This window comes from Podarcis liolepis, assembly GCF_965112155.1.
Source record: "Podarcis liolepis genome assembly, chromosome: 1".
Taxonomy (NCBI): Eukaryota; Metazoa; Chordata; class Lepidosauria; order Squamata; family Lacertidae; genus Podarcis; species Podarcis liolepis.
Window position 1 is genome coordinate 3,192,331 of NC_139554.1, and position 23,164 is coordinate 3,215,494.

Below are 23,164 nucleotides of genomic sequence, written 5' to 3' on the forward strand. Positions count from 1 at the left end.
GCTTTAAAAAGACTTCCCAGCTAGATGCTTTAAAAAGACTTCCCAAAAAGCCTCTCTTTCTCTGTCAGCTAGATGTTTTTTCTCCCATTTACCTCTGGCCTTAGAAAATACAGCTCAAGGTTTAAGAGAGGCCCATGGTATCATTTTACTATTTGCCCATTCCTAATTATGTTTATCTCTGTTTTTTTATCTTCTGTAACATGTAGGGTCAATGTCCTGCTTTTAGTCTGTAATTTCAGCTTTTACGACTTTGAGAATTGCTTTCTGCTATCAATCAAAAAGGGGCCCCTTGTCTAGGAAAACAGTGCCAGTGTTTTCTTAAGCAGCTAGCCTTCTTGCCTGGCATGAATACTTTTGAAAATCTACTTTTGAAAATCTAAGCCCTCTTTAATATACAAGTCCTGATCAAACATTAATAAAATGCAGGCTTATGCCTGATGCCTCATTCCCCCCTTTCAAGCTCAAGGACCTTCGTCCCAAGTGTCCTTGATAGCTTGACCTTCATCATATTCCTGAGGTAAAGCTCTGTATAGGGCCATGATATGAGGTAGAGTTTCATTTGAAACCATCTTGCTAATTGTACTTCTAAAACATGAAATGATACATGGCATCATACATAAAACCATTACCACTACTGTCAAGAAAAACAAGCAAGACAATAGTATCCCTTTGAGTCCTGTGACATTAGGTAACCAATTGGTGAGCCATCCCATATCCCATCCTTCCCATGTTTGTACTGGGACATGTGCTATATTCTCCATCTTTGTGGCCAACACACGGATTGCCTCACCATTATCTGAAATGTTAAAGCAACAGGCATTCCCTGTCAAGTTCAAGACTCCACATAGGCCTCCCTGCTTGGCAAGTACATAATCCATTCCCATTTTCAGCTGCAAAATGGCGGCTCTACTTTCATCCAATTGTTGTGCAATAAGTCTCAAACTCCGGGCCGTTGCATTGGTTACAAGTTCCACTACTGCTTGCAATCGAATTATTCTGTTTAGATTATAAATAGGATCCCGTGCCCCTTGTATGAGCTCACCAGGATTCCAGGAGGCAGGATCATAATAGGCTATAATGCGCTCTGGTGGCCAATCATCAGTACCGCTCCAACTTTGGGTACTTCCTCCTGCTATATGAGAAATATCAGCGTTTCTTCGTGTACGCTTGGCCAAATTAGTAGGCATAATCCACATTGGTGGTAATACCCATCCCAGGAAACAAGTCCCACTCCATTTGGAGGGGAGTTTCTTGTATGCCCATTCTCCACATATCCACCACAACCATCGTGTCTGAGGTCTTTGGTACGTGGAGTACAGAAGGCGAAATAGCAAAAGAGGTAGAGAGTTCACAGTGCAGTATGTTAGATTGCCTTTTTCTGTCACAGTTATGTTCCATACCACTTTCCATGCATGAATAAAAGGAGGTGCACAGGGCAAGGCATCCCGAGTTCGATAGGTAGTATCGTGTGCCCAGGTATTCTTAATATTATCCCAAGTATAGTGACAATGAGAAGAGCCTATCATGGTAGAATCAGCTGCATCTGATGATTTATGTACACAGAATTCCCCTTGTACAGGTATAACTCGTAATGGTTTAGTTGAGTTCCATCCGGGGAAATTCTGTACTTCTGTCTGGTGTGGTATTTCGCTTACCATACCAATGGCATCTAATGGTATCGGTAATAAGGGCATACCTCCCTCTGAATCATCTGGCCCGAGAGAGCAAACAAGGCAATTGGTCCTATTTGCAACATTGGCTACCATTTCAGCTAAACCTACCCACATATTGTGGTCATGGTGGAATCCATATTTAGTCAATTTGGCCAGATTCAAGGACCCTTCCCCTTCCCAAGGGATCAGGATTAATAATAGAATCATGTTGATGTCTAGCATATGCATTCCTTCCACAAAAGATTACCTTATAGTGATAGCAAATAAATATTAGTCCCAATATAATTCCCCCAGTGACAGAAATGGGGAACCACCAAGACCAAAACATATATCCCGAGGATCCCCAATGAGTAATATCTCTGATAATTGTTCCACAAGGGGGTGGGCAGTCAATTAATTGTATAAGAGAATCTTTCCTTTCACAATCGCTGGTTCAGATGCTCCTCAAGCTTCAGGCGTGCGCAGGTCAGCCAGCTTCCAGGTTGTGGCTGCAGCAGGCCGGTCGTCTAATGTTGCCCGTGACCTAGCCCGTTCCCGGTAGGGCTAGATACAGGGGTTTTTGGAGAGAGTCAGTTTAAGAGGATTAGAGGGGTCACCTTTGCACGTCCAACTGCCTTCGGACTTCTTCAAACGGGAGTGATGAATCCAGGGGGTCACCTCAGCTACCTTCACCGCTGTTGGAGTAGAGAGCAAGACGGTGTAAGGTCCACGCCACTTAGGTGCAAGTGGATCACGTTTCCACTCTTTCACCCATACGCTATCGCCAGCCTGGAACTGATGAATCGGCTCGGCAATGCTGCACGGCGTGCGCTCGAGGACCCACCTGTTAAGAGAAACAAAAACACGGGAGAGAGATTGCACTTGTCCCTGTGTCACATGGTCTCCTATTTGTTTAAGATCAGCTGGAATATCCTGAACAAAGGAGGGCGGTCTCCCATACAGGAGCTCAAAAGGTGACAACTTAAGTCTTTTTGTGGGTGCACACCGAACACGAAACAGTGTTATGGGTAACACATCACTGCTGTGGCTAGCATCACCATCTTTTCCTTCTGCCACTTCTTCTTCTCTTGTTTCTCAGCCTCATCCCTATTCCGATAAACTCGGCGTGCAATGGCCATAATTTGGCTCATCAGCATCCCTTCCCATCCTTCTGATTTCTGAATTTTCTTACGAATGTCAGAAGCGCACTGGGCCACAAATGTAGCAGTAATCATTCTGCTGTTTTCAGGGGCTTCAGGGTCAAAAGGAGTCCATATACGATAGGCTTCTTGCAGCCTCTCTAAAAAGTCTCCTGGACTCTCATTTGGTTTCTGTTCTACTTCTGAGACTTTAGACATGTTAGTGGGCTTCTGGCATGCCCTGCGGATACCTTGCACAAGCGTCTGGCGATAGGTGGTAAGCCTGGCCAGGTGAATTACATTGTTTGGATCCCAATTAGGATCTTCCAAGGGAAAGTTGTCTTGGAGATGACGGTCAATATTAAAAATATTTCCCACTCTGGCCTGCTCACGCAAATATATCTGTGCCTTTTCAATTATGTCTCTCCTTTCCTCAGTGGTGAACAGAGTATTCAGGAGCTGGCGGCAATCTGTCCAAGTAGGACTATGAGTATTTATTATTGAAGTCACCAAGTCCATCATAGCCTGAGGTTTTTCTGCGAAAGATGGGGTGTGTGTTTTCCAATTCATCAGATCCGTAGTTGTGAATGGAATGTACTGCAGGGTCGAAGTTCGAGGTGGCCTTGGTCCAGGTAGCCCGTTAACCAGCACAGGCTCCTCAAGTGCATCAAATACTCTTCTGAGAGGGGCTACTAGTGATCTTTCTCTTCGCTTTGCTCTAAGGGCCTCAAATCATAGGGGATGGTATTTGTCCCAAGGCGTTCTTTTAGCAGCTTTATACGCCTGGCTGTATTGCTTGCTGACCGATTAAGGTCTCCCTGTAACTTCTGTAATAATTCTCTAGGACTTGGATGTACAGGAGTTTGGGGTAGGCAATCAGTTGTTTCACTAAAAGAGACTGTAGATGGAGTTCTACTGGGACTCACAGATGGAATAACCACTTCTGCTTGGGCTTTATTATAGGCCTCCAATGCCTCCTGAAGATATTTATCATAATCTATCAAGGAATCAAGTTCTGTGACTCCAGCCCCATTATTCATTCCACTTTCTTGCCTTGGGGTTACAACTGGTGGAGTGTTTGGATTAGGCTCCCTTCGATGTGGAGCATAGGGTGGAGGTGGAAGCAGCTCTTCCTCTGGTCCCTCAAAAATGGGTTTGAGTTTATTTGGCAAGATTCCTTTCCTAGCTTCGGCTTTTACAGCCAATAATTTGCATCGTTGGACTTTGCATTCCCTTATCCATGGAGGATTTTTATTTAATGTGCTCAGCCAGGAATCTATATATGAAAATTGTTCTGGGCACCCTCCAATTTCTTTGGCGATGTTAGACCAAAGTTTGCTTACTAAATTTATATCAAAGGTTCCTTGAGATGGCCATTCAGTATTTTGCTTCGGCCACTCTAATTCACATAACGTTCTCAGGCGCTCTGGCGTCATTTTGACTCCATATGCCCCTGAGAAGGCTTTCTTAAAATTATTTAACATACATTCAAGAGGTGTATTTTCCCCTTTTGAACCCCCAACTCCCATTGTATGGCCCTGTGAAGTATCCACTCAGTCACTCACACACACGCTTCGTGGGTTTCCTTGCCCAGATGGAGTCGCCTCACTGGGAACCGAAGTACTACCCACTCCACACTCAGGTCAGCTACAGATTGCTCTGTACTTTCTCACACATACAATGCGCTGGATACTTCACCACACACTACCTCCCAACTTCCCCTTTTCCCCCACCAGACCACCATCTGATATACCCAACCACCTAGCGTACTCAGTTCCCACTTACTGAGACGCAGAAGTTTGATCAAGACTTCTCTTCCTCCCAATTAATTGGAGGGCCAAAAATCCCTTTGTGCACTTACCCCTGGTTGGTTCCGTTTCCCCCCGGTCCGTCGCCGCCAGTGAGCAGGGTATCAGACAGACGAGACTTCTGCGTTCCCCCTGGAAAAATTTACCAGTGCGCGCTTGGGTAAGCAGTTTAGAGATCCTCTCTCTTGTACCCTGCTCAGTAGAGCGAAGGGGCTGCGTTCCAGCAGACCACTTATCCGAGTCACAGGGCACCATAAAATGTAGCACCCTGCTTGTGGTTAACGCTTAGCTGGAATGAAATATTCAACGCAGCAATAGAGAATTTAAAATAATTATTTATTTGTCAGACAAATAAATGAGAGGCACAGTGGTATATGGTTACCAAGCTCTGGCCTGGCTCCTGCCATTATGGCCAGCCCTTATATTCCCTTAATCCAGCCCCCTTTGCTCCTCCTTGGGCTGCCTCTGTCCAATCAGCCTGGTTGGATTTCCTATTGGCTGATTGCTATAACCAATCACAATAGATACACCCATTTCCTTCTATCCTTATAAGGGAGACAAAGAGCTATATATAAATGACAAATAAGTAATAATATATCTTACATGTGTCTCAACAAGGAATCTTAATTACCAGCTCACCTCTTGCCCTCCTTGCCCTATTGCCTTCTAAAACAAATGGTTAATCTTAAATTTTTATCTTAAACATATGTCAAGGATCTTGAGTTTCACATCAACATTGAAAGATATCCTTCATTTGAAGGTTTCTAAACAAATGTCTGACAGCTAATATATCAGGACAGCATTTGATGGCGTCTTCTTGTCTGGCAAGAGGCTGGACTGGTGGCTGACTTAATTTCAAGATAAATACAACTCTTCTAGCATTTGTTAAATCCTTTGCATAATTACATTTAAGCCAACATATTTAATACACAACACAGATAGCCTCTTAAAAGGAATAAGGCCTTTTTAAAGTAGAGAGAGAAAGAAAGAAAAGGACTCAGTTTAAAACAGTTTCAGAAGAAGCCTCCTCCCCTTCAGCAAGCTGCTTTTCCCATTATCTGTTTAAGGAAGAAACAGCTTTAAAAAGACTTCCCAGCTAGATGCTTTAAAAAGACTTCCCAAAAAGCCTCTCTTTCTCTGTCAGCTAGATGTTTTTTCTCCCATTTACCTCTGGCCTTAGAAAATACAGCTCAAGGTTTAAGAGAGGCCCATGGTATCATTTTACTATTTGCCCATTCCTAATTATGTTTATCTCTGTTTTTTTATCTTCTGTAACATGTAGGGTCAATGTCCTGCTTTTAGTCTGTAATTTCAGCTTTTACGACTTTGAGAATTGCTTTCTGCTATCAATCAAAAAGGGGCCCCTTGTCTAGGAAAACAGTGCCAGTGTTTTCTTAAGCAGCTAGCCTTCTTGCCTGGCATGAATACTTTTGAAAATCTACTTTTGAAAATCTAAGCCCTCTTTAATATACAAGTCCTGATCAAACATTAATAAAATGCAGGCTTATGCCTGATGCCTCAGTACAAGCACAAGAGAGGCTGAAGAAAAGGATGCAGTTAAGCAGCCTGGCTGGTATGCAGGAAGTAGAGCCAGTGCTTTTTGCTAGAATAAGAGGTGCTGGTTCTCACCATGAAGTTGTTACAGTAAGTGTTGCACTTTTTAACCAAAAAAAAAGGTTGGTGCCGGTACTGCGTACCCTTGAGTGCCCCCCTGGAAGAAGAAGAAGAAAGCACTGGATATAGCATTGGCAAAATTACCAGTCCTGCTTCTAGCCCCATGACCAGTGCCTCTGAAAGTCCTTTGGTCAGACATGGCTCTTGACAGCACCTGAGAGACAGTCTGTCCAACGTCCTTGCTAAGAGACCCACACCTGTAATTAAGTCCTATCTTGCTAGGTGGGCTCACTAAGAAGTTCTCCTCCGCCTGCTTGTTATTACTGATTTGCATTTCTTCCCTACCCTTCACCATAAGGTCCCATCTCAGGTTACAGCAATCTTTGTGACATTAAAAACAGTGTAAAATGAATAAATGGTGACAGCAGCCACGGAATTAAAAGACGCCTGCTTCTTGGGAGAAAAGCAATGACAAACCTAGGCAGCATCCTAAAAAGCAGAGACATCACCTTGATGACAAAGGTTCGTATAGTTAAAGCTCTGGTTTTCCCAGGAATGATGTATGGAAGTGAGAGCTGGACCATAAAGAAGGCTGATCGCCAAAGAATGGATGCTTTTGAATTCTGGTGCTGGAGGAGACTCTTGAGAGTCCCATGGACTGCAAGAAGATCAAACTGATCCATTCTTAAACAAATCAGCCCTGAGTGCTCACTGGAAGGACAGATCCTGAAGCTGAGGCTCCAAGACTTTGGCCACCTCATGAGAAGAGAAGACTCCCTGGAAAAGACCCTGATGTTGGGGAAGATGGAGGGCACAAGGAGAAGGGGAGACAGAGGACGAGATGGAGGGACAGTGTTCTCGAAGCTACAAACATGAGTTTGACCAAACTGCGGGAGGCAGTGGAAGACAGGAGTGCCTGGCGTGCTCTGGTCCAGGGGGTCACGAAGAGTCAGACACGACTAAACGACTAAACAACAACAAAATGAATTACAGTCAATAGAATAGGATGGGGCCTAAAACATGCATTTCAGGTGTCAAAGGCGTTTTAGGATGGAGGTTGCACTACAGGACCCTTGCAGTCCCTCCAACTCTACGGTTCTGTCATTCTGTTGCTTCTGGCTTGTGGGTGGAAATTCGGCTTTGATCTTACCTGGGATTCCAGCAGAGGGCAATGCAGACCAACAATCTATTATTGTCCCATAAAGAGGGAAGCAGAAGTCAAGATATCAACATCTGCATTCACACATTTGGGGCTGTAAACAATATTTCAACTAGAAGCAATGACTGGCACATCCCTGAGTGATAAGTTATGTATCCAGGATTGTGCCATTGCTTCCAGAGGTTTCATCCCCATTTGTGGGAAGCTGCGGACAGGGTACAGAGCAATAACTCGGTGGTGAAGTGCACATCCGGGGCTTGGATTTGAGAGTTCATTTATTTATTTCATTCCGCACTCCACCCCCCATTTCTTTCTTTTCTGATTTTAATTTATTTTATTTTGCAACACACACATAACACTAATAAAAGGAAAAGAAAAGAACACTTCAAAAGAAAATACAAAAAACCAATACGAAACAAATAATGGACAATGAACATATTTCAGCTCTTCTTTTCTTCCACTTGACTTCCTTCGTCCCATTTCTATCCCACTGTTCATCCAAGGAGCTCAAGCTGGCGTACCTCGTTCTCCACCTCCCCACATTACCCTCACAACAACCCTGTGAGGTAGGTTGGCCTGAGGGCAAGTGACCAGCCCATGGGTAGGCAAACTAAGGCCCAGGGGCCGGATCTGGCCCAATCGCCTTCTCAAAGAGGAAGTGAAGTGCCCAGTATTCCTTAAGGGGGCGTCTCCTCCCCCATATTTCTCCCTGAGGTCCAGCTCTGAGGGCCTTCTGGCGGTTCCCTCCCTGCAAGAAGTGAGGTTACAGGGAACCAGGCAGAGGGCCTTCTCGGTGGTGGCGCCCTCTCAGTGGAACGCCCTCCCACCAGATGTCAAAGAAATAAACAATTAACTGACGTTTAGAAGACATCTGAAGGCAGCTCTGTTTAGGGAAGTTTTTAATGACTGATGTTTCAATGTATTTTTAATCTTTTGTTGGAAGTGGGGTAGAAATAATAAATTATTATTATTATTATAAATTTTTATTCTGCCTCCCACCTGTTAGTAAATTATAAGAAGAGGCCTGTGTTTGGATCAGCCCAATGGCTAATAATAATAATAATAATAATTTATTTGTACCCCGCCCATCTGGCTGGGTTTCCCCAGCCACTCTGGGCGGCTTCCATAGAAACAAAAAATACAGTAAAATATCACAGATTAAATATTTTTATTTATTTACTTGAATTGAGGGAGGGGGAAGCTGCCTCCTGACCCCCCCCCCCCCGGCAACGCCTATGTGCCTTTCAGATTTAGGTCTCCAAACAGAATTAGATTGATGAAGTTAAGAGTTGGACGCTATACCATCATCTGCGGCTAGAGGGCGATAACTGGCTTTTATAGCCTGCCCGGAAGATACTGTAGCAGAGACGGCAGAAGACCATAGAGTTGCTTTCTACCCTTTCTCCATCTCTATGGAATCCGACGTCGCTGATCCCACGGGCGGGTTCGCACTGGGGGTCCTTGAAGGCAGATGTGGCTGTCTACCTAATCCGCCTGCTGCACTTGGATTTCTGAGGGCGGGGGTGGGGGCGAGAAGAGAGAAGCGAAGTTCGCGCCACAACTCTAGGGAAAAGAAACGGGTCAGGGGGCGGCTGCCGTGTAGAGATTGGGAGACGGGGATTCATCAGGCAGGCAGCGCTGTGGTCAGCCGCGACGCGCCGTTGCGTAAGTATGGAAGCGACCGGGATGAGGAAGGCCCTCTTTGGCTGTGTGGCGGTTTGAATCCTTTCCCGGCGTCGCGATGCGCGCGCAGGAGGCGGGAAAGGCGCTCGGTGGCCTTGGCGGTTTTTTGGCGGCGCCTGAGGCGGCGTCCGGGCGGAGATGCGTCTGCCGTGCGAGGTGTCGGTGGCGAGCCGCCTGCTCCCCTCGGCGGGGCTGCGAGGGCCGGGCCGCGCCGCCAGGGCTGTGCTGGCCCTCGGGAAGCCGCCCGGAGGAGGAGGAGGAGGGGGAGTCTGGCTCCTGGTCAGCACCGCCCGACACCGCCCGGGGGCCAAGTACCAGGTCAGGCAGGCAGGCAGGCCGCGCCCCGGCCCTGCTCTCGCTCTCTCTCTCTCTCCCCGCAGGGAGAGTCGGGGCCTCCTCGGTGGTGGCTCCCCGCTCCTGGGAAGCCCCACGGGATAAGGGTCGCCTTATCCCGTTTGTTATAAAAAGTATTTTAAATATTATTAGTACTACGGTGGTACCTCGGGTTACATACGCTTCAGGTTACAGACTCCGCTAACCCAGAAATAGTACCTCGGGTTAAGAACTTTGCTTCAGGATGAGGACAGAAATCGTGCTTTGGCAGGAGGCCCCATTAGCTAAAGTGGTACCTCAGGTGAAGAACAATTTCAGGTTAAGGACGGACCTCCAGAACGAATTAAGCACTTAACCCGAGGTACCACTGTACTGAGGTCCAGCACCGAGGGCCTTCTGGCGGTTCCCTCTCTGCGAGAAGTGAGGTTACAGGGAACCAGACAGAGGGCCTTCTCGGTAGTGGCGCCCGCCCTGTGGAACACCCTCCCACCAGATGTCAAGGAAATAAGCACTAGCTTATCTTTAAAAGACATCTGACGGCAGCCCTGTTTAGGGAAGTTTTTAATATTTAATGTTGTATTCTTTTTAACACTTGATTGGAAGCCGCCCAGAGTGACTGGGGATAAGCAGCTTAGCTAATTATCCCCTGGCCTCCTCGCTGGCCCAAGTAGGACTAATTCAGCCACCTAGCCCGGGTATCTATCTAATTCTTATTAGATGGATTTCCCCCAAATTGATTCTTGAACTTTGAATTTTGTTGTTATTCATGTTTTTATACTGTATTTTATGCTGCTTCTACAGTTGTTTTACATCTGTTGTTAGCCACCCTGAGCCCGGTTTTCTGAAACGGGAAGGGTGGGGTATAAATTTAAAAATATTGTTTATTCATTATTATTAGAAAGGCCTGGGAGAAGAGGAATGTTTTTGCCTGGTGCCTAAAGAGGTGTAAAAAGGGGGCAGGTGAGCGCCCCTGGGCAGAGCATTCCTCAAGCAAGGAGCCAGCACAGAAAAATCCTGTTCTTGTGTTGCTGCCCTCTGGACCTCTCACGAAGGAGGCGCACAAAGAAGGGCCTTCAGATCATGATTGCAGGGTCTGGGTCCGTGCCCGTGGGGGGAGGCAGTCCTTGAGCTTTTGCTGTCCTAATAAAAGCTTGGAGGATTGGGCAAAGGCATAGAGGAGAGGGTATTCATGGATACTAGCCACAATGGCTGCGCTCTGCCCTCCACAGATGGAGATAGCATGCTTCCAAATACTGGAAACTGCAAGAGAGAAGACTGTTATTGTGCTTGGGTCTTAACTTCCTCTGGTGAGCATCTGATTGGCCACTGTGAGAGGAGGATTCTGGGCTAGATGGGCCACTGGACTGATGATCCAGGAAGCTCGTCTTAAGCTCTTATGAGACTCTTGCCCAGAACTGCCAGCAGCCCCTCCTCTGCATGTAATGAGGACCAAGACGAGGGTGCCGTTCATTTATTTTGGCTGTCAACCTCAGAAGAGCCGGGCTACCTCAGCGTGGCCAAGCAGGTGCCTATGGGAAGCCTGCAAGCAGGACCAAGGGAATAATAGAGGCCAACTCCCATCATGCCCTGCCTGTAAGCTTCAATAATAATAATAATAATAATAATAATAATAATAATAATAATAATATATTATTTATACCCTGTCCATCTGGCTGAGTTTCCCCAGCCACTCTGGGCGGCTCCCAATCAAATGTTAAAAACAGTACGGCATTAAATATTAAAAATTTCCCTGAACAGGGCTGCCTTCAAATGTCTTTTAAAGATAGGATAGCTGCTTATTTCCTTCATATCTGAAGGGAGGGTGTTCCACAGGGCGGGTGCCACCACCGAGAAGGCCCTCTGCCTGGTTCCCTGTAACCTCGCAATGAGGGAACTGCCAGAAGGCCCTCGGCGCTGGATCTCAGTGTCCAGGCTGCGCGATGGGGGTGATGACGCTCTTTCAGGTATACCGGTATTCTAAGGGCATAGCTGTAAATTTTTCCCTTTTCTTGCGAGGAATCCTATTCGGAATAAGGGAATTTCCCTTTAAAAAGGGGAAACGTTGACAGCTATTTCTAAGGGTCACCTGGTTGGCACCTGAGGGAGAAAGCTGCAGTGAGGGCTGCTGGAGCATTGGAAAATGTACTCTTTAATAGTTACTTGGATTTATATGTAGCTCTGATCAGAACATGCGGGTCCCTTAAGAGGCAGAGAACAGAAGCAAAGAGCGACATGGCAACAGCCACGTTAGCAAAGCTGGAGGACGTGCCCAAGTAAAGGGGCAGCAAAAATTTATCAGGCTTGAAGTCCCCAGATACTCAAGGTGAAGTACTTCCTGGAGCTGAAGAACTAGATTAGGACACTGAAATCGGATACTAATTCCACTAATGAATTGGCAATTACTTGGCCACTGTGTAAAATGCTTTAAAAATTACAGATAATATGTTGTTTGGAAAGCAGAAGCCCTTCCAAAGCTGCTTTTGTCAAATATTAGCTTTGTATATGATTATTCGGCGGCCTCCGTCTTCCTGCTCTGAACTTGTGCTTGTAGTCCTTATCACCTTGGTCCTGGTTTGAAAAGCCATGGGGCAGATCTGGGATATTGCAGTGGTGAATAGGGAACAGTGGAGGGTTAAGGTGCCATTTGCTCCAGAGGAGTGGGAAGCTGTGCCACCAGTATTTTAAGAAGAGCTTTGCTGAATCAGGCTCAGCTTTCGGACACTGTCCAGTCACAAGGGGCTTTATAAAATGAACAGATTGTGAATCCCTTCCCACATTTTTAAAGCCGGAATATCTGGTTGGCAATTTGAACATGAAGCTTGTTTTTGGGTTCTCAGCAGGGAATGTTTACTTACAGGCTCATGGCTCTATTGTGCTCTTTTCCTTTTGAAAACAGCTGAGAGAGAACATAGAACAGCTCTTTACTAAGTTCGTGGAGGAAGGAAAAGCCACCGTACGGCTGAAGGAGCCAGCCGTGGACATCTGTCTTAGCAAGGTATGGCGTCAGGCCAGGGGCAGCAGATGGCCTTCTAACTGCGTGTTCTCACTTGCCAAATTAGGATGGTGTCTAGGTAGCCCTCCTTGGATGACGGGAAGACATGCACCCTCCCCAACCTCTAACCTGTCTCTGCTGAAATGATTAAATTTGGAGTTGATTCACAGGAGTTTGGATGCAGCAGGAAGCTCGTTAGCTTCTCCTTTGATCTTCCAAGAAATAGCGGTTGGGAGCTTTGTGACGTCTTGGCCGTCTCACAGTGAAGAAATAAAAATGCATCGTAATGTATGTGCTTCATTGATTTTTAAGCAGAGGTTGGATGGCCAGCTGTCATGTATGATCTAGTTGAGATTCTGGCATTGCAGGGGCGTGGATTAGAGGACCCTTGAGGTCCCTTCCAAGTCTACAATTCTATGATTCTACTTGTTTAAGTTATGTAGATATCACATTATATATATATCTCTCTATCTATATTAAATACATAACCGCCAGTTGCTGGGGACCAGGAGTGGGGAGAGTGCTGTTCCTCTCGGGTCCTGCTTGCGGGTTTCCCACAGGCATCTAGTTAGCCACTGTGAGAACAGGATTCTGGACTATATGGGCCATTGGGGCTTATGGTCCCCATATATATTTCATTTCTTAAGTTAGTGAACAGATTGGGAGAGATACCTTGCAACTTAAAATACCTTTCATCAATGTTGATTCTGGCTGGCAAGTTTTATATTTGCATCATTTTAGAAATGAGGTAGATAAGAGATTTTCTCGTTGCTTTGAGAATGATTTTTAAGTTTAAGCTTTGTGCTTCAGAACAATGCAGGTTTCGGTTTGTAGGACCAGATTATTCATGAAAGTTGTACAGTGTGACAATGCTGAAGCTTTCTTCTGCTGTCTCAATAGTTAGTCCTGTTCTTACAGGCCCCGCTTAATATTAGAGCAGTATTTGCCCAGCCTCCCTCGATGCCCCTGTTGACAATGTGGTTTGTTAATTGTGGCAGAGACAATGCTAGACAAAAATGCATTGTGCTTTCTTCCCCATTCGCTTTCCAAAGGCTGCCACCTGATCCTTTCCCACGTGTTTGTGTCATGGTTCAGAAAGTGCCAGCGCATTGACAAAAGCGTTGAATCTGCAAATGCTTATTATCTTGGTGTCCTATTTGGCTGCAGGCAAATGTCGGCCACCTGAAGACTTTCCTCTCTGCAATGAAGCTGGCTGACCGAGGCACCAACGAGGAAAGCTTGCCGCTGTCCACCTTGGCCCCACCGAAAGCTTCTGAAGTTGAGAAGCCAAAGACAAAGATGACCATAACATCCAGGAAGGATTACCCTTTCACCCAGAGCTTCCCATACACTCTGGAGCAACTCCAGGCCTCTTACTGCAAATTACCCCGCATTGATACGCACATACTTGGCCTGAAGAGTCTCCGGAAACTGGACTTGAGCCACAACCTTATCAAGAAGCTGCCAGTCACAATTGGGGATCTCGTGTTCCTCCAGGAGCTCAGCCTACAGGGCAACCTCCTGGAGTCCTTTGGCGCGGCCCTCTGTAATTCCACCCTCCGAAAGTCGCTCCAGTCTCTGGATCTCAGCCAGAACAAAATCAAAGCGCTTCCAGCCCAGTTCTGCCAGTTGCGGGAACTCATTCACTTGAAGTTGGATGACAACGATCTGATCAGGCTGCCGTTCAAGATCGGTCAACTGAGCCAGCTCCGCTTCTTGTCCGTGGCTCGGAACAAGCTCCCCTTTTTACCCAACAGCTTTGGAAAACTCTCCCTCGAGAGCCTGGATTTATTTGGCAATCCTTTTGAGCAGCCCAATCCCCTTGCTCCCGACATACAGCTAAAAATACCACTGACTTTGTGGGAACATTCAGCTAGAGCTACGATCAATTACAGGTAAAGGGGTTTGGGGGGGGGCTCTGAATGCCAGAAGCGGTGCATCCCTTTCCTTCCTATTGTTTCTTACAGTCAATAATCATATCAACGCTTTAGGACTTTTCCTAAAGTGTTGAGATTATTGTTGAGTGTAAGAAACAATTGTAACGTGAAGGAAAAGTAGGTAAAGCTCATGGAAGATTTTCAGAAAGGCCTTAGGATGATGTGCTGATGTGCATTTGTGGGGCTTCCTATACGAATACAGTATTTAGTGACTCGCAGAAGATCCCAGAGTCAATCCCTGACGGTTCCAGGTAGGGTTGGGAAACAGGCCTGGCTGGCGTGGAAGCCTTGGAAGTCTCTGCAAGTCAGGGTATTTGGCTCAGAAGTGTGTTTGGGGTGCATACATTCAATATGTTAATTTACAATGCTTGCAGGCTTCTTTCCAAGACAGGCTTCCAGGCTCTATGAAACTGCTCAGCACAAACTGTATTCACATCCAGGCCTTGTTCTCTTTTCACAGGCTCCCGTACAGCTGCCACGTCCTTCCTTCTCACCTCTGTCACGACCTGGACATGTCCAAGAGCTGTCACTGTGGGCGAGCCTGCCTAAGCAGCTTCATTCAGACGACCGTGACCATGAATCTCCACAGTGTGGCGCACACGGTTGTCCTTGTGGACAACATGGGGAGCACAGAGGCCCCCCTCCTCCGCTACTTCTGCTCTCTGACTTGCTACTCTCAGTTCCTGGACAGACATCTGCAAAGCATCCGATGACCTGAAACCGAAAACCACATGTGGTCTGAGAAGCCTCACTCAGCAACAGACGCTGTCTGATGTCGAAAGCAATGCTGGGACACTAGGAAGCAGAGCCAAGAGATCAGTTGTCTCCCAGGCCTTTCCTTTTTTCATCATCCAGAAGGAGCAAGGGAGGGAGGCAGGCTTGCATTCTAAACAGAATGCAGTTTAGCAAAGGCTACAGGTTCTTAATGAAACTCTCTTGCCTGCATAGATCAGGGAAGCTCCTTGCCTGAGAGTGGCAGGTTATGTTCAAGATGTGAATATCATATTCCTTCACCTTCCTGTTCATCGCTATGATTGAGCAGGAGGACTCTTCTTGTCGTGCCCTCAAGCAAGAACCTGATTTCCTTCTCCTGTGCATTATAAGGACACTGTTCTACCTACAAAAATAGTTAGCTGTTTGTTATTTAAAGCAGAACATGTTCAAAGTGTGTCTAGACGTTTGGCTTCTCTGGATGGCATGCGACTTGTTCAGACAAGCTCCAGGTTATTTCATCAGTCTCCCAAAATCTCTTCCCTGAAATGGTGTTCGCTCTGAACAGGACAGTATTACTAGTTAACACAGAGTTTATGCTGATTTTTTAACGTTCATGCCATTGTCAAAAGGAAGTTTGTCACGATCACACAACCTGTTGTGTTGCTATTGAAGAAGCGATTCAAAAATAACGATTCAAAACAAAATATTGTGGTGGCCAGTTCATCATATATTAAAATTTGTATGCAGGAACTGGTTTTTCCGAGTACCAGACGCAGGCACAAAGTGTTTTGGGAATGGTGCCCACGTGCAGAAATTGTAGTTTGAAAGGACAGGGGTATGTGATGCAAGAATGGGAAAGGATTGGGCCCCTGCTAGTCTGGATTTTGCCTGTAAAATGTGTGCTCTGTATGCAAGAATTATTATGGAGTGCATCATATGAAGCAAGTTTTGCATCAGTTAACTTCTGAAAGCCTCTTTTTATTTCTTAAAAAGAACAAATAAATGCTTAAGAGTCTGAAATGGTGTGAAATGAGTCTTGCATTACTCTTAAATGGAGCTGGGCTTTAGAAACAACATAGATCGCACCAGCATATTTCTGTTCCCTGGTCTCTGCTCTTTAGGATCGTGAAGGATTCTAAATTTACAAAATACAGTGACAGCACAGATAGAAACCTTTGGCCCATTAGAACTGAATGGCCTCTTTAACTCAGGGGCTGCTGTACTGCTTTCCAGCCCCATGGAAATGATGATGATGATGATTTTATTTATACCCTGCCCATCTGGCTGGGTTTCCCTAGCCACCCTGTGTGGCTTACAGAATATATAAAACATAATAAAGCATGAAACATTAAAAACTTCTCAGTACAGGGCTGCCTTCAGATGTCTTCTAAAAGTTGAGTACCTGTAGTTCTTTATCTTCTCAACATCTGCTGGGAGGGTGTTCTACAGGGCAGGCGCCAGTGAGGGAACTCCCAGAAGGCCCTTGGCGCTGGACCTCAGTGTCCAAACTGGCCAATGGGGGTGGACACGCTCCTTCAGGTATACTGGCCCGAGGCCGTTTAGCACCAACACTTTGAATTGTGCTCGGTAACATACTGGGACCCAGTGTAAGAGGGTCATTCCATATAGTGACCCAACTTTTTTACCTCATGTCATCCAATTTTCTTAATATTTTGTACACTTGTTGAATGATCAAAACTAAGTTCAACTCTAAAATAAACAAGACTTCGGCCAACAGAATTAACGCCTTGAAAGAATTCTCGTTAAGTACTAAATAATTATTTCAAAGTGTTTATTGTATCATGCAACAGCAAGCTGTCATTCTGCTATGGAACACATTTTTTAAAAAGCCTGACTAGCTTTTCATATACCTTTTAATTGAATAACTTTCTAAAGAAATGCCTGAGGTAACTGATATTATAGGTTGTAGTCTTTTTTATTCTGTTTTATTTTACTCCAGAGAGACCCGTTTATCCTAAATGGAACCCAATAAGGCAGACATGTTTGTACAAAAAATAAAAATTAATGTGATCCCAGTGAGATCCCACGGTGAAATTTTGCAGGAAGCAAAAATTTATTGGGGAAATTTTAATCGTATTAGATTTTGTAACAAATTTAAAGTACACCCATCATGTGACATACATTAAAGCCCATGAAGTTCTGAAGAGATTGGTGTTTTTAGTTTTGACAAATCTCAATCCTGGGCTGAGCTTTAAAGGCCAAAATGGTCAATTTTTTGAAATATCAAACCCTCATAACTCACAAACGGAATGAGATAAAAAATTAAAATTTTAGATTTGAACTTAGTTTTGATCATTCCACAAATGTACAAATTAAGGAAATTGGATGACATGAAGTAAAGAAGTTGGATCACTTGATATGGAATGACCCAGGAATTTCAGGAGAGGTGTTCTTTGGTCAAGGCCTGGGCTGCTTTAAGAGTACAGTGGTACCTCGGGTTAAGTACTTAATTCGTTCCAGAGGTCCATTCTTAACCTGAAACTGTTCTTAACCTGAGGTACCACTTTAGCTAATGGGGCCTCCTACTGCTGCCACGCCAACGAAGCACGATTTCTGTTCTTATCCTGAAGCAAAGTTCTTAACCTGAAGCACTATTTCTGGGTTAGTGGAGTCTGTAACCTGAAGCATATGTAATCTGAGGTACCACTGTACTACCAAGGACATATCTGGGTTTGCAGAGGGGAGAAGAATACTGTACATGAAGTTCAGAGTTCCACAGATCCCTTTTTTTTGGTGTGTGTGTCAGAATGAAGTGTCAAAAGGAATAGTGGGGCTGTAATGTATAGCTGGTCTCTTCCAGAATTAAAAGCCGCTACCAAGGTTTCAGAAAATTCCTCTTCTGAACTCTCCAACCTTCCCCAGTTCCTTCTATGCAACACACAAACATTTTCTTTTTCATAATAATAATAATAATAATAATAATTTATTTATACCCCTCCCATCTGGCTGGGTTTCCCCAGCCACTCTGGGCGGCTTCCAAAAGAATATTAAAATACTGTGATACATCAAACATTAAAAGTTTCCCTAAACAGGGCTGCCTTCAGATGTCTTCTAAAAGTCTGGTAGTTGTTGTTCTCTTTGACATCTGGTGGGAGGGCGTTCCACAGGGCGGGTGCCACTACTGATAAGGCCCTCTGCCTGGTTCCCTGTAACTTCTCGCAGGGAGGGAACCGCCAGAAGGCCCTCGGCGCTGGACCTCAGTGTCCGGGCAGAACGATGGAGGTGGAGACGCTCAGTCTTGTAGTTTCAGTCTTGTAGTTCCAGCCAGATGCTTCTTTTGGATGTGATTGTTTTTAAACTGCCAAGTAATTTGCATTTGCTTCTGAGTTCCAACTGGCGCTTCATGCAACAGCTGCAGCAGGCGGATGTCTTGGAAAGCAAGGCCACACCATTCCCAAGCAGGGAGGGATTAAAATGAAGACGCTTGTTGCACCCATCTCAGAGCCTGGTGTCAGCAACTCCTCTTTTACTTAAATAACATTTATGCTGCAACTTGGCAGATCAACAAAATCACAGCCACCCACATCCTCTTGTGTGCAATCCTAAAAAGGCACAACACAAAAGGAAATCTGGTTGAGAGGGAGGAGGAAATATGCAAGTACCAGTTCTTCCTAACAACCAGCTGTTAGGGAAAAGTTCTAGGTAGAGGAGACGCTGCCTTCTTTTTGCCCTTCTTTGCACGGCTGAAGACTCTGCACATGCTCTATGATACCCCATCCCCCACTGAGTTAAAGGGGGAGGCGGGGCTGGCACTTTGTTAAAAATGCAGAGGAGGAGGGGCAATTGTCTAATATTGAGACCTTCCATGATGTGCCCCTGTATTCCAGGGACAATCCCCGGATTTACAGAAGCTGTCCCGGTTTCCAATTTGATCCTAGAATGTCCTGCTTTTCCTTAGGACAGGGGTCAGCAAGGTTTACCTTTGCCTGGGCCGATTCACTCCAGCCGAGATCCCTCTGTGGGCCAGATAGCGTGCACCATTTTCGACGTCTGCGTCTGCACAGGTGCAATTTCCAGCGCTGCGGAAGTGAGTCCCCATGCCGTGCTGCGCCGGTTTAGCACAGTGCACAGGGACTCGCCGAGCAAATGGCTCGGGTGGGGGGGCAGCTCATGGGCTGGTTAAACAACCCCCATGGGCCGCAGGATGCTGATCTGTGCCTTAGGACATCCCTATTTTCATCAGAGAAATGTTGGAGGGTAAGGAGTTATGCAACCCTGGAGCCAAGGAGATAAGCGACTTTATAACCTTCAGAAGACATCTTAAGGAAGCCCTATAGAGGGAAGCTTTTTAATGTTTAATGTTTTTATACATATTGGAAGCTGCTCCGAGTGGCTGGGGCAACCCAGTTACATGGGCAGCCCATCATCATTATTGAATAGGATGTCCCTATTTTTATTGGGGACGCGGGTGGTGCTGTGGGTTAAACCACAGAGCCTAGGACTTGCCAATCAGGTCAGCCGTTCAAATCCCCATGACGGGGTGAGCTCCCGTTGCTCGGTCCCAGCTCCTGCCAACCTAGCAGTTCGAAAGCATGTCAAAGTGCAAGTAGATAAATAGGTACCACTCTGGCGGGAAGGTAAACGGCGTTTCTGTGCTTAGTCCTGCTGGCCACATGACCTGGAAGCTCCCTCGGCCAATAAAGCGAGATGAGCGCCGCAACCCCAGAGTCGGCCACGACTGGACCTAATGGGGTCCTTAGTCCATGGGGTCACAAAGAGTCGGACACGACTAAACAACATTTTCATTGGAGAAATGTTGGAGGGGAGGGAGTTATGCGACCCCCCAGGCAAGGAAACAGAAAACACCTGAAAGCAGCCCTGTAGGGGGGGAAGCATTTTAAAGGTTTAATATTTGTTGGAAGCTGCTTAGAGTGGCTGCAGCAACGCAGGTGACAAATAAAACTATTGTGATCGAATGCTTCGTCCCTCTTTTCGGGGGAGAAATGTTGGAGACTTTCCCGTTCCCGCTCGGCCGGGGCCCAGGCCGCCCTCCACCCCCGGCGCCGGCTCTTCCCTCTCCCCGGCCGGCCAGGGGCTCCGGATGCGGAAGCCGCACGTGGAGGGCGGAGAGCGGCGGCGGCAGGAGGAGGAGGAGGAGGATCCGGAGGCGGCGCCCTCGTCGCCGCTGCTGCAGCCCCGGCGGAGCGGAGCGTGGCGGCTGGTGGCGCGTCCGGGGCGGGGCGGCTGGCTGGCTGGCTGGCCGGCTCCCTCCCTCCCTCCCTCCTTCCTCCTCCGCCCGCCCGCCCGCCCACGCCCCATCCGGCCTCGGCGCGGGGACTGGCCGCCTCCGGAGAGAAAGAAGGCAGGCGGGCAGGGAGATCGAGCCCACGAAAGATGCCGCGCGCGCGGCGGAGGGCACCGTTGGCCGCCCGGCCGCTCGGCTGATGCGCCCCGGAGGGAGGGCCGCGCCGGGCCCGGCTCCTCGGTGATCGCCGCCGCCGCCGCCATGAGGCTCCGCATCTACAAGCGCAAAGTGCTGGCGCTGCTGCTGGCCCTGGCCGCCGCCGCCTGCGCCCTGGCGCTTTGGGGAGGCGCCGGAGAAGCCGGAGGGAAGCGCGAGGCGGATGATCGGGCGCCGCCGCCGCCTCCACCGCCGCCGCCGGGAGACCAGCCCGGGGTACCGGCCGGCAGCAGCAGCAGCAGCATCCTCCCCGCCCGGTCCGGCCAGCGGCTGCCCAACGCGTCGTCTCCGGCGTGGCTCCCCGGGGAAGAAGCGGCGGCGTCGGCCAACCGGACGCTGCACTACCGATCGCTGGTTTACCGGCTCAACTTCGACCAGCCCGTGCGCAACGAGGAGCGCTGGCGGGCGGCGGGCGGCGGCGGCGACGGGGCGGACGCGGTGCCGGTGGCGGTGGTGGTGCAGGTGCACGAGCGGGCCGAGCACCTCCGGCTGCTGCTGGCGTCTTTGCGCCGCGCTCCGGGCGCCGACCGGGTGCTGCTGGTGCTGAGCCACGACGTGTGGTCGGCCGAGCTGAACGCGCTGGCCGCGTCGGTGGACTTTTGCGCCGTGCTGCAGGTCTTCTTCCCCTTCAGCCTGCAGCTCTACCCGGGCGAGTTCCCGGGCACCGATCCGCGGGACTGTGCCCGGGACGTGGGCCAGGCGGCCGCGCTGCGCCTGGGCTGCCTCAACGCGCAATACCCGGACGCCTTCGGCCACTACCGGGAGGCTGCCTTTGCGCAAACCAAGCACCACTGGTGGTGGAAGTTGCACTTCGTCTGGGAGAGGGTGCGCGCCCTGCGACGCCACCCGGGGCTGGTGCTTTTCCTGGAGGAGGACCACTACTTGGCACCCGACTTCTACCACGTGCTGCAGCGCATGTGGGCCGCGCGCCAGAGGGACTGCCCCGAGTGCCAGGTGCTGTCGCTGGGCACCTACGCGCCTGTGCGGGGACCCTTCTCCGGACGGGCCGACAAGCTGGAGCTGAAGACCTGGAAGTCCACCGAGCACAACATGGGCATGGCCTTTGGGCGGGACACCTACGAGCAGCTGATGGGCTGCGCCGAGGCCTTCTGCACCTACGACGACTACAACTGGGACTGGACCCTGCAGCACCTGACCGTCAGCTGCCTGCCGCGCTTCTGGAAGGTGCTGGTGCCCGAGATCCCCAGGGTCTTCCACACGGGCGACTGCGGCATGCACCACAAGAGGCAGTGCCAGCCCGCCGCCCAGAGTGCCAAAGTCGACGCGCTGCTGGACGCCAACCGGCAGCACCTGTTCCCCGAGACCATGGTGGTGGGCAAGAGGTACTCGCTGGCCCCGCTGAGCCCCCATGTCAAGAACGGCGGCTGGGGAGACATTCGGGACCACGAGCTCTGCAAAAGTTACCGCAGGTTGCAGTGAGCCCAGCCGGGCCTGGATGGAGCCTTGGCCTTTCCCCCATCTCGGGCCTGAAACAGGGGGGGTGGCGAAAATGTATTGATTGGTTTCTGCTTTAATAGGGACAGTGGTTATTACAGAGAGAGAGAGAGAGAAAAGAAGTATTTCTGAGGCAGAAAGGTCCTGTAGGGGAATGTTAAAAATAAACATAAATGCTACTTGTTTACTGGAAAAATAATTGACAATTTTTACCTAGGCCTTTTTATAAAGTGTTTGTGACACTTTCAAACAACCCTGAATTCCGTTTTTCTTTTGCAGTTTGGGTGTCAAAGGGTTGGGCGAGTGCCTAAGATGACCAGGGCCCCCTGTTCCGCAACTCAGGAGCCCCCCAGTTCTGAACTGGTTGGCGCTTTCTGAACAACCCCTCACCCTCTCTCTGCCAACCACTTATCTTACTAGAGAGAATCAGTCGTTCAGTATTCCATAATCTTGTACATGCTTGCTTGAAATTTGGTACCTTAATACCTGCAAAAGCCTTCTATTTTATTTGCTATGTGCTTATGAGAAAATTGGAAATCCATTTCTTTTCACTTAAATGTAGAAATATGCAACTTTCTTTTTTTTTAGTTCTGCCAAAATAAAAAAAAATCATGTTTTTTGTAACACAAGTCTTCCAGTGATCCGAAACAATCCCTTTTAATTTTTATAGCGCCAAATTAAAAGAACAGCTTCAACAATGGTAATGACGACACAGTGCAATGATACAAAGTAAAGTAAATTAACAACATAACATTTGAAGAACTGAACTGAAAACAATGACAACCATTTACCTCCTGTTACAGAAACAATTCAGGTTCCTGCGTAGGCAGCCCAGCTTAATGAATAATTAAAAATAGGGCTGGGTGAAGAAACAGAGGAGAGCATCCAAGAGCTAAAAGCCCCAAGCAATGTAAAGTAACAGCATATGGAGAAGAGATATACTAATTGAGAGCCTAGTCTACATCTGTGTTAAGAGGCTCAGTAACCTTCAAAAGCCCTTCTGGATGAAAGAACACAGATCTAATTTAACTAGGTATTGAATGTTACAGCGCAATCCCATCAAAAAATTCTCCTGCACAAGTTCTTCGTAAAGTTAATGGGCCTTGTGCGAAAGAACTTCCCAGTGGATTGTGCCCTTCCTTCCTTGCCTCTGGAAAAAGGCACCAAAGATGAAATCCATTTCTATGCCCAAAATGTAACAAAGGCCCATTTGTGTATTGTGGTGCAGTAATACAGGCAGCAGCAGAAAACACAAG

The 23,164-nt window shown here is 47.7% G+C and overlaps 2 protein-coding genes and 1 long non-coding RNA gene across 5 annotated transcripts; 2 read left to right on the top strand and 1 right to left on the bottom strand.

Annotated features, from left to right (window-relative positions):
* Window positions 1-9,084: 9,084 nt before the first annotated feature.
* LRR1 (leucine rich repeat protein 1) lies at window positions 9,085-16,051 on the top strand. Of its 3 annotated transcripts, none has more exons than XM_083515633.1 (4): window positions 9,085-9,373; window positions 12,285-12,383; window positions 13,548-14,275; window positions 14,778-16,051. In XM_083515633.1, exons 1-4 carry the CDS (start codon window positions 9,194-9,196, stop codon window positions 15,028-15,030), a joined length of 1,260 nt encoding a protein of 419 aa, XP_083371759.1. In that variant the 5' UTR covers window positions 9,085-9,193; the 3' UTR covers window positions 15,031-16,051. The 3 variants fall into 3 exon arrangements, with proteins under 3 accessions (XP_083371759.1, XP_083371760.1, XP_083371761.1); XM_083515634.1 differs by having other exon boundaries at window positions 9,085-9,334; XM_083515635.1 differs by lacking the exon at window positions 12,285-12,383 and having other exon boundaries at window positions 9,140-9,373.
* On the bottom strand, window positions 15,216-17,470 carry LOC310712922. The gene is made up of 2 exons (XR_014529015.1): window positions 15,532-17,470; window positions 15,216-15,500 (listed from the first exon to the last, which is right to left on the bottom strand). It is a non-coding gene; the product is annotated as an uncharacterized lncRNA (long non-coding RNA).
* Window positions 17,471-20,180: 2,710 nt separating this feature from the next.
* MGAT2 (alpha-1,6-mannosyl-glycoprotein 2-beta-N-acetylglucosaminyltransferase) lies at window positions 20,181-22,537 on the top strand. Its single transcript, XM_083515500.1, has one exon. It carries the CDS (start codon window positions 20,499-20,501, stop codon window positions 21,891-21,893), a length of 1,395 nt encoding a protein of 464 aa, XP_083371626.1. The 5' UTR covers window positions 20,181-20,498; the 3' UTR covers window positions 21,894-22,537.
* Window positions 22,538-23,164: the final 627 nt, after the last annotated feature.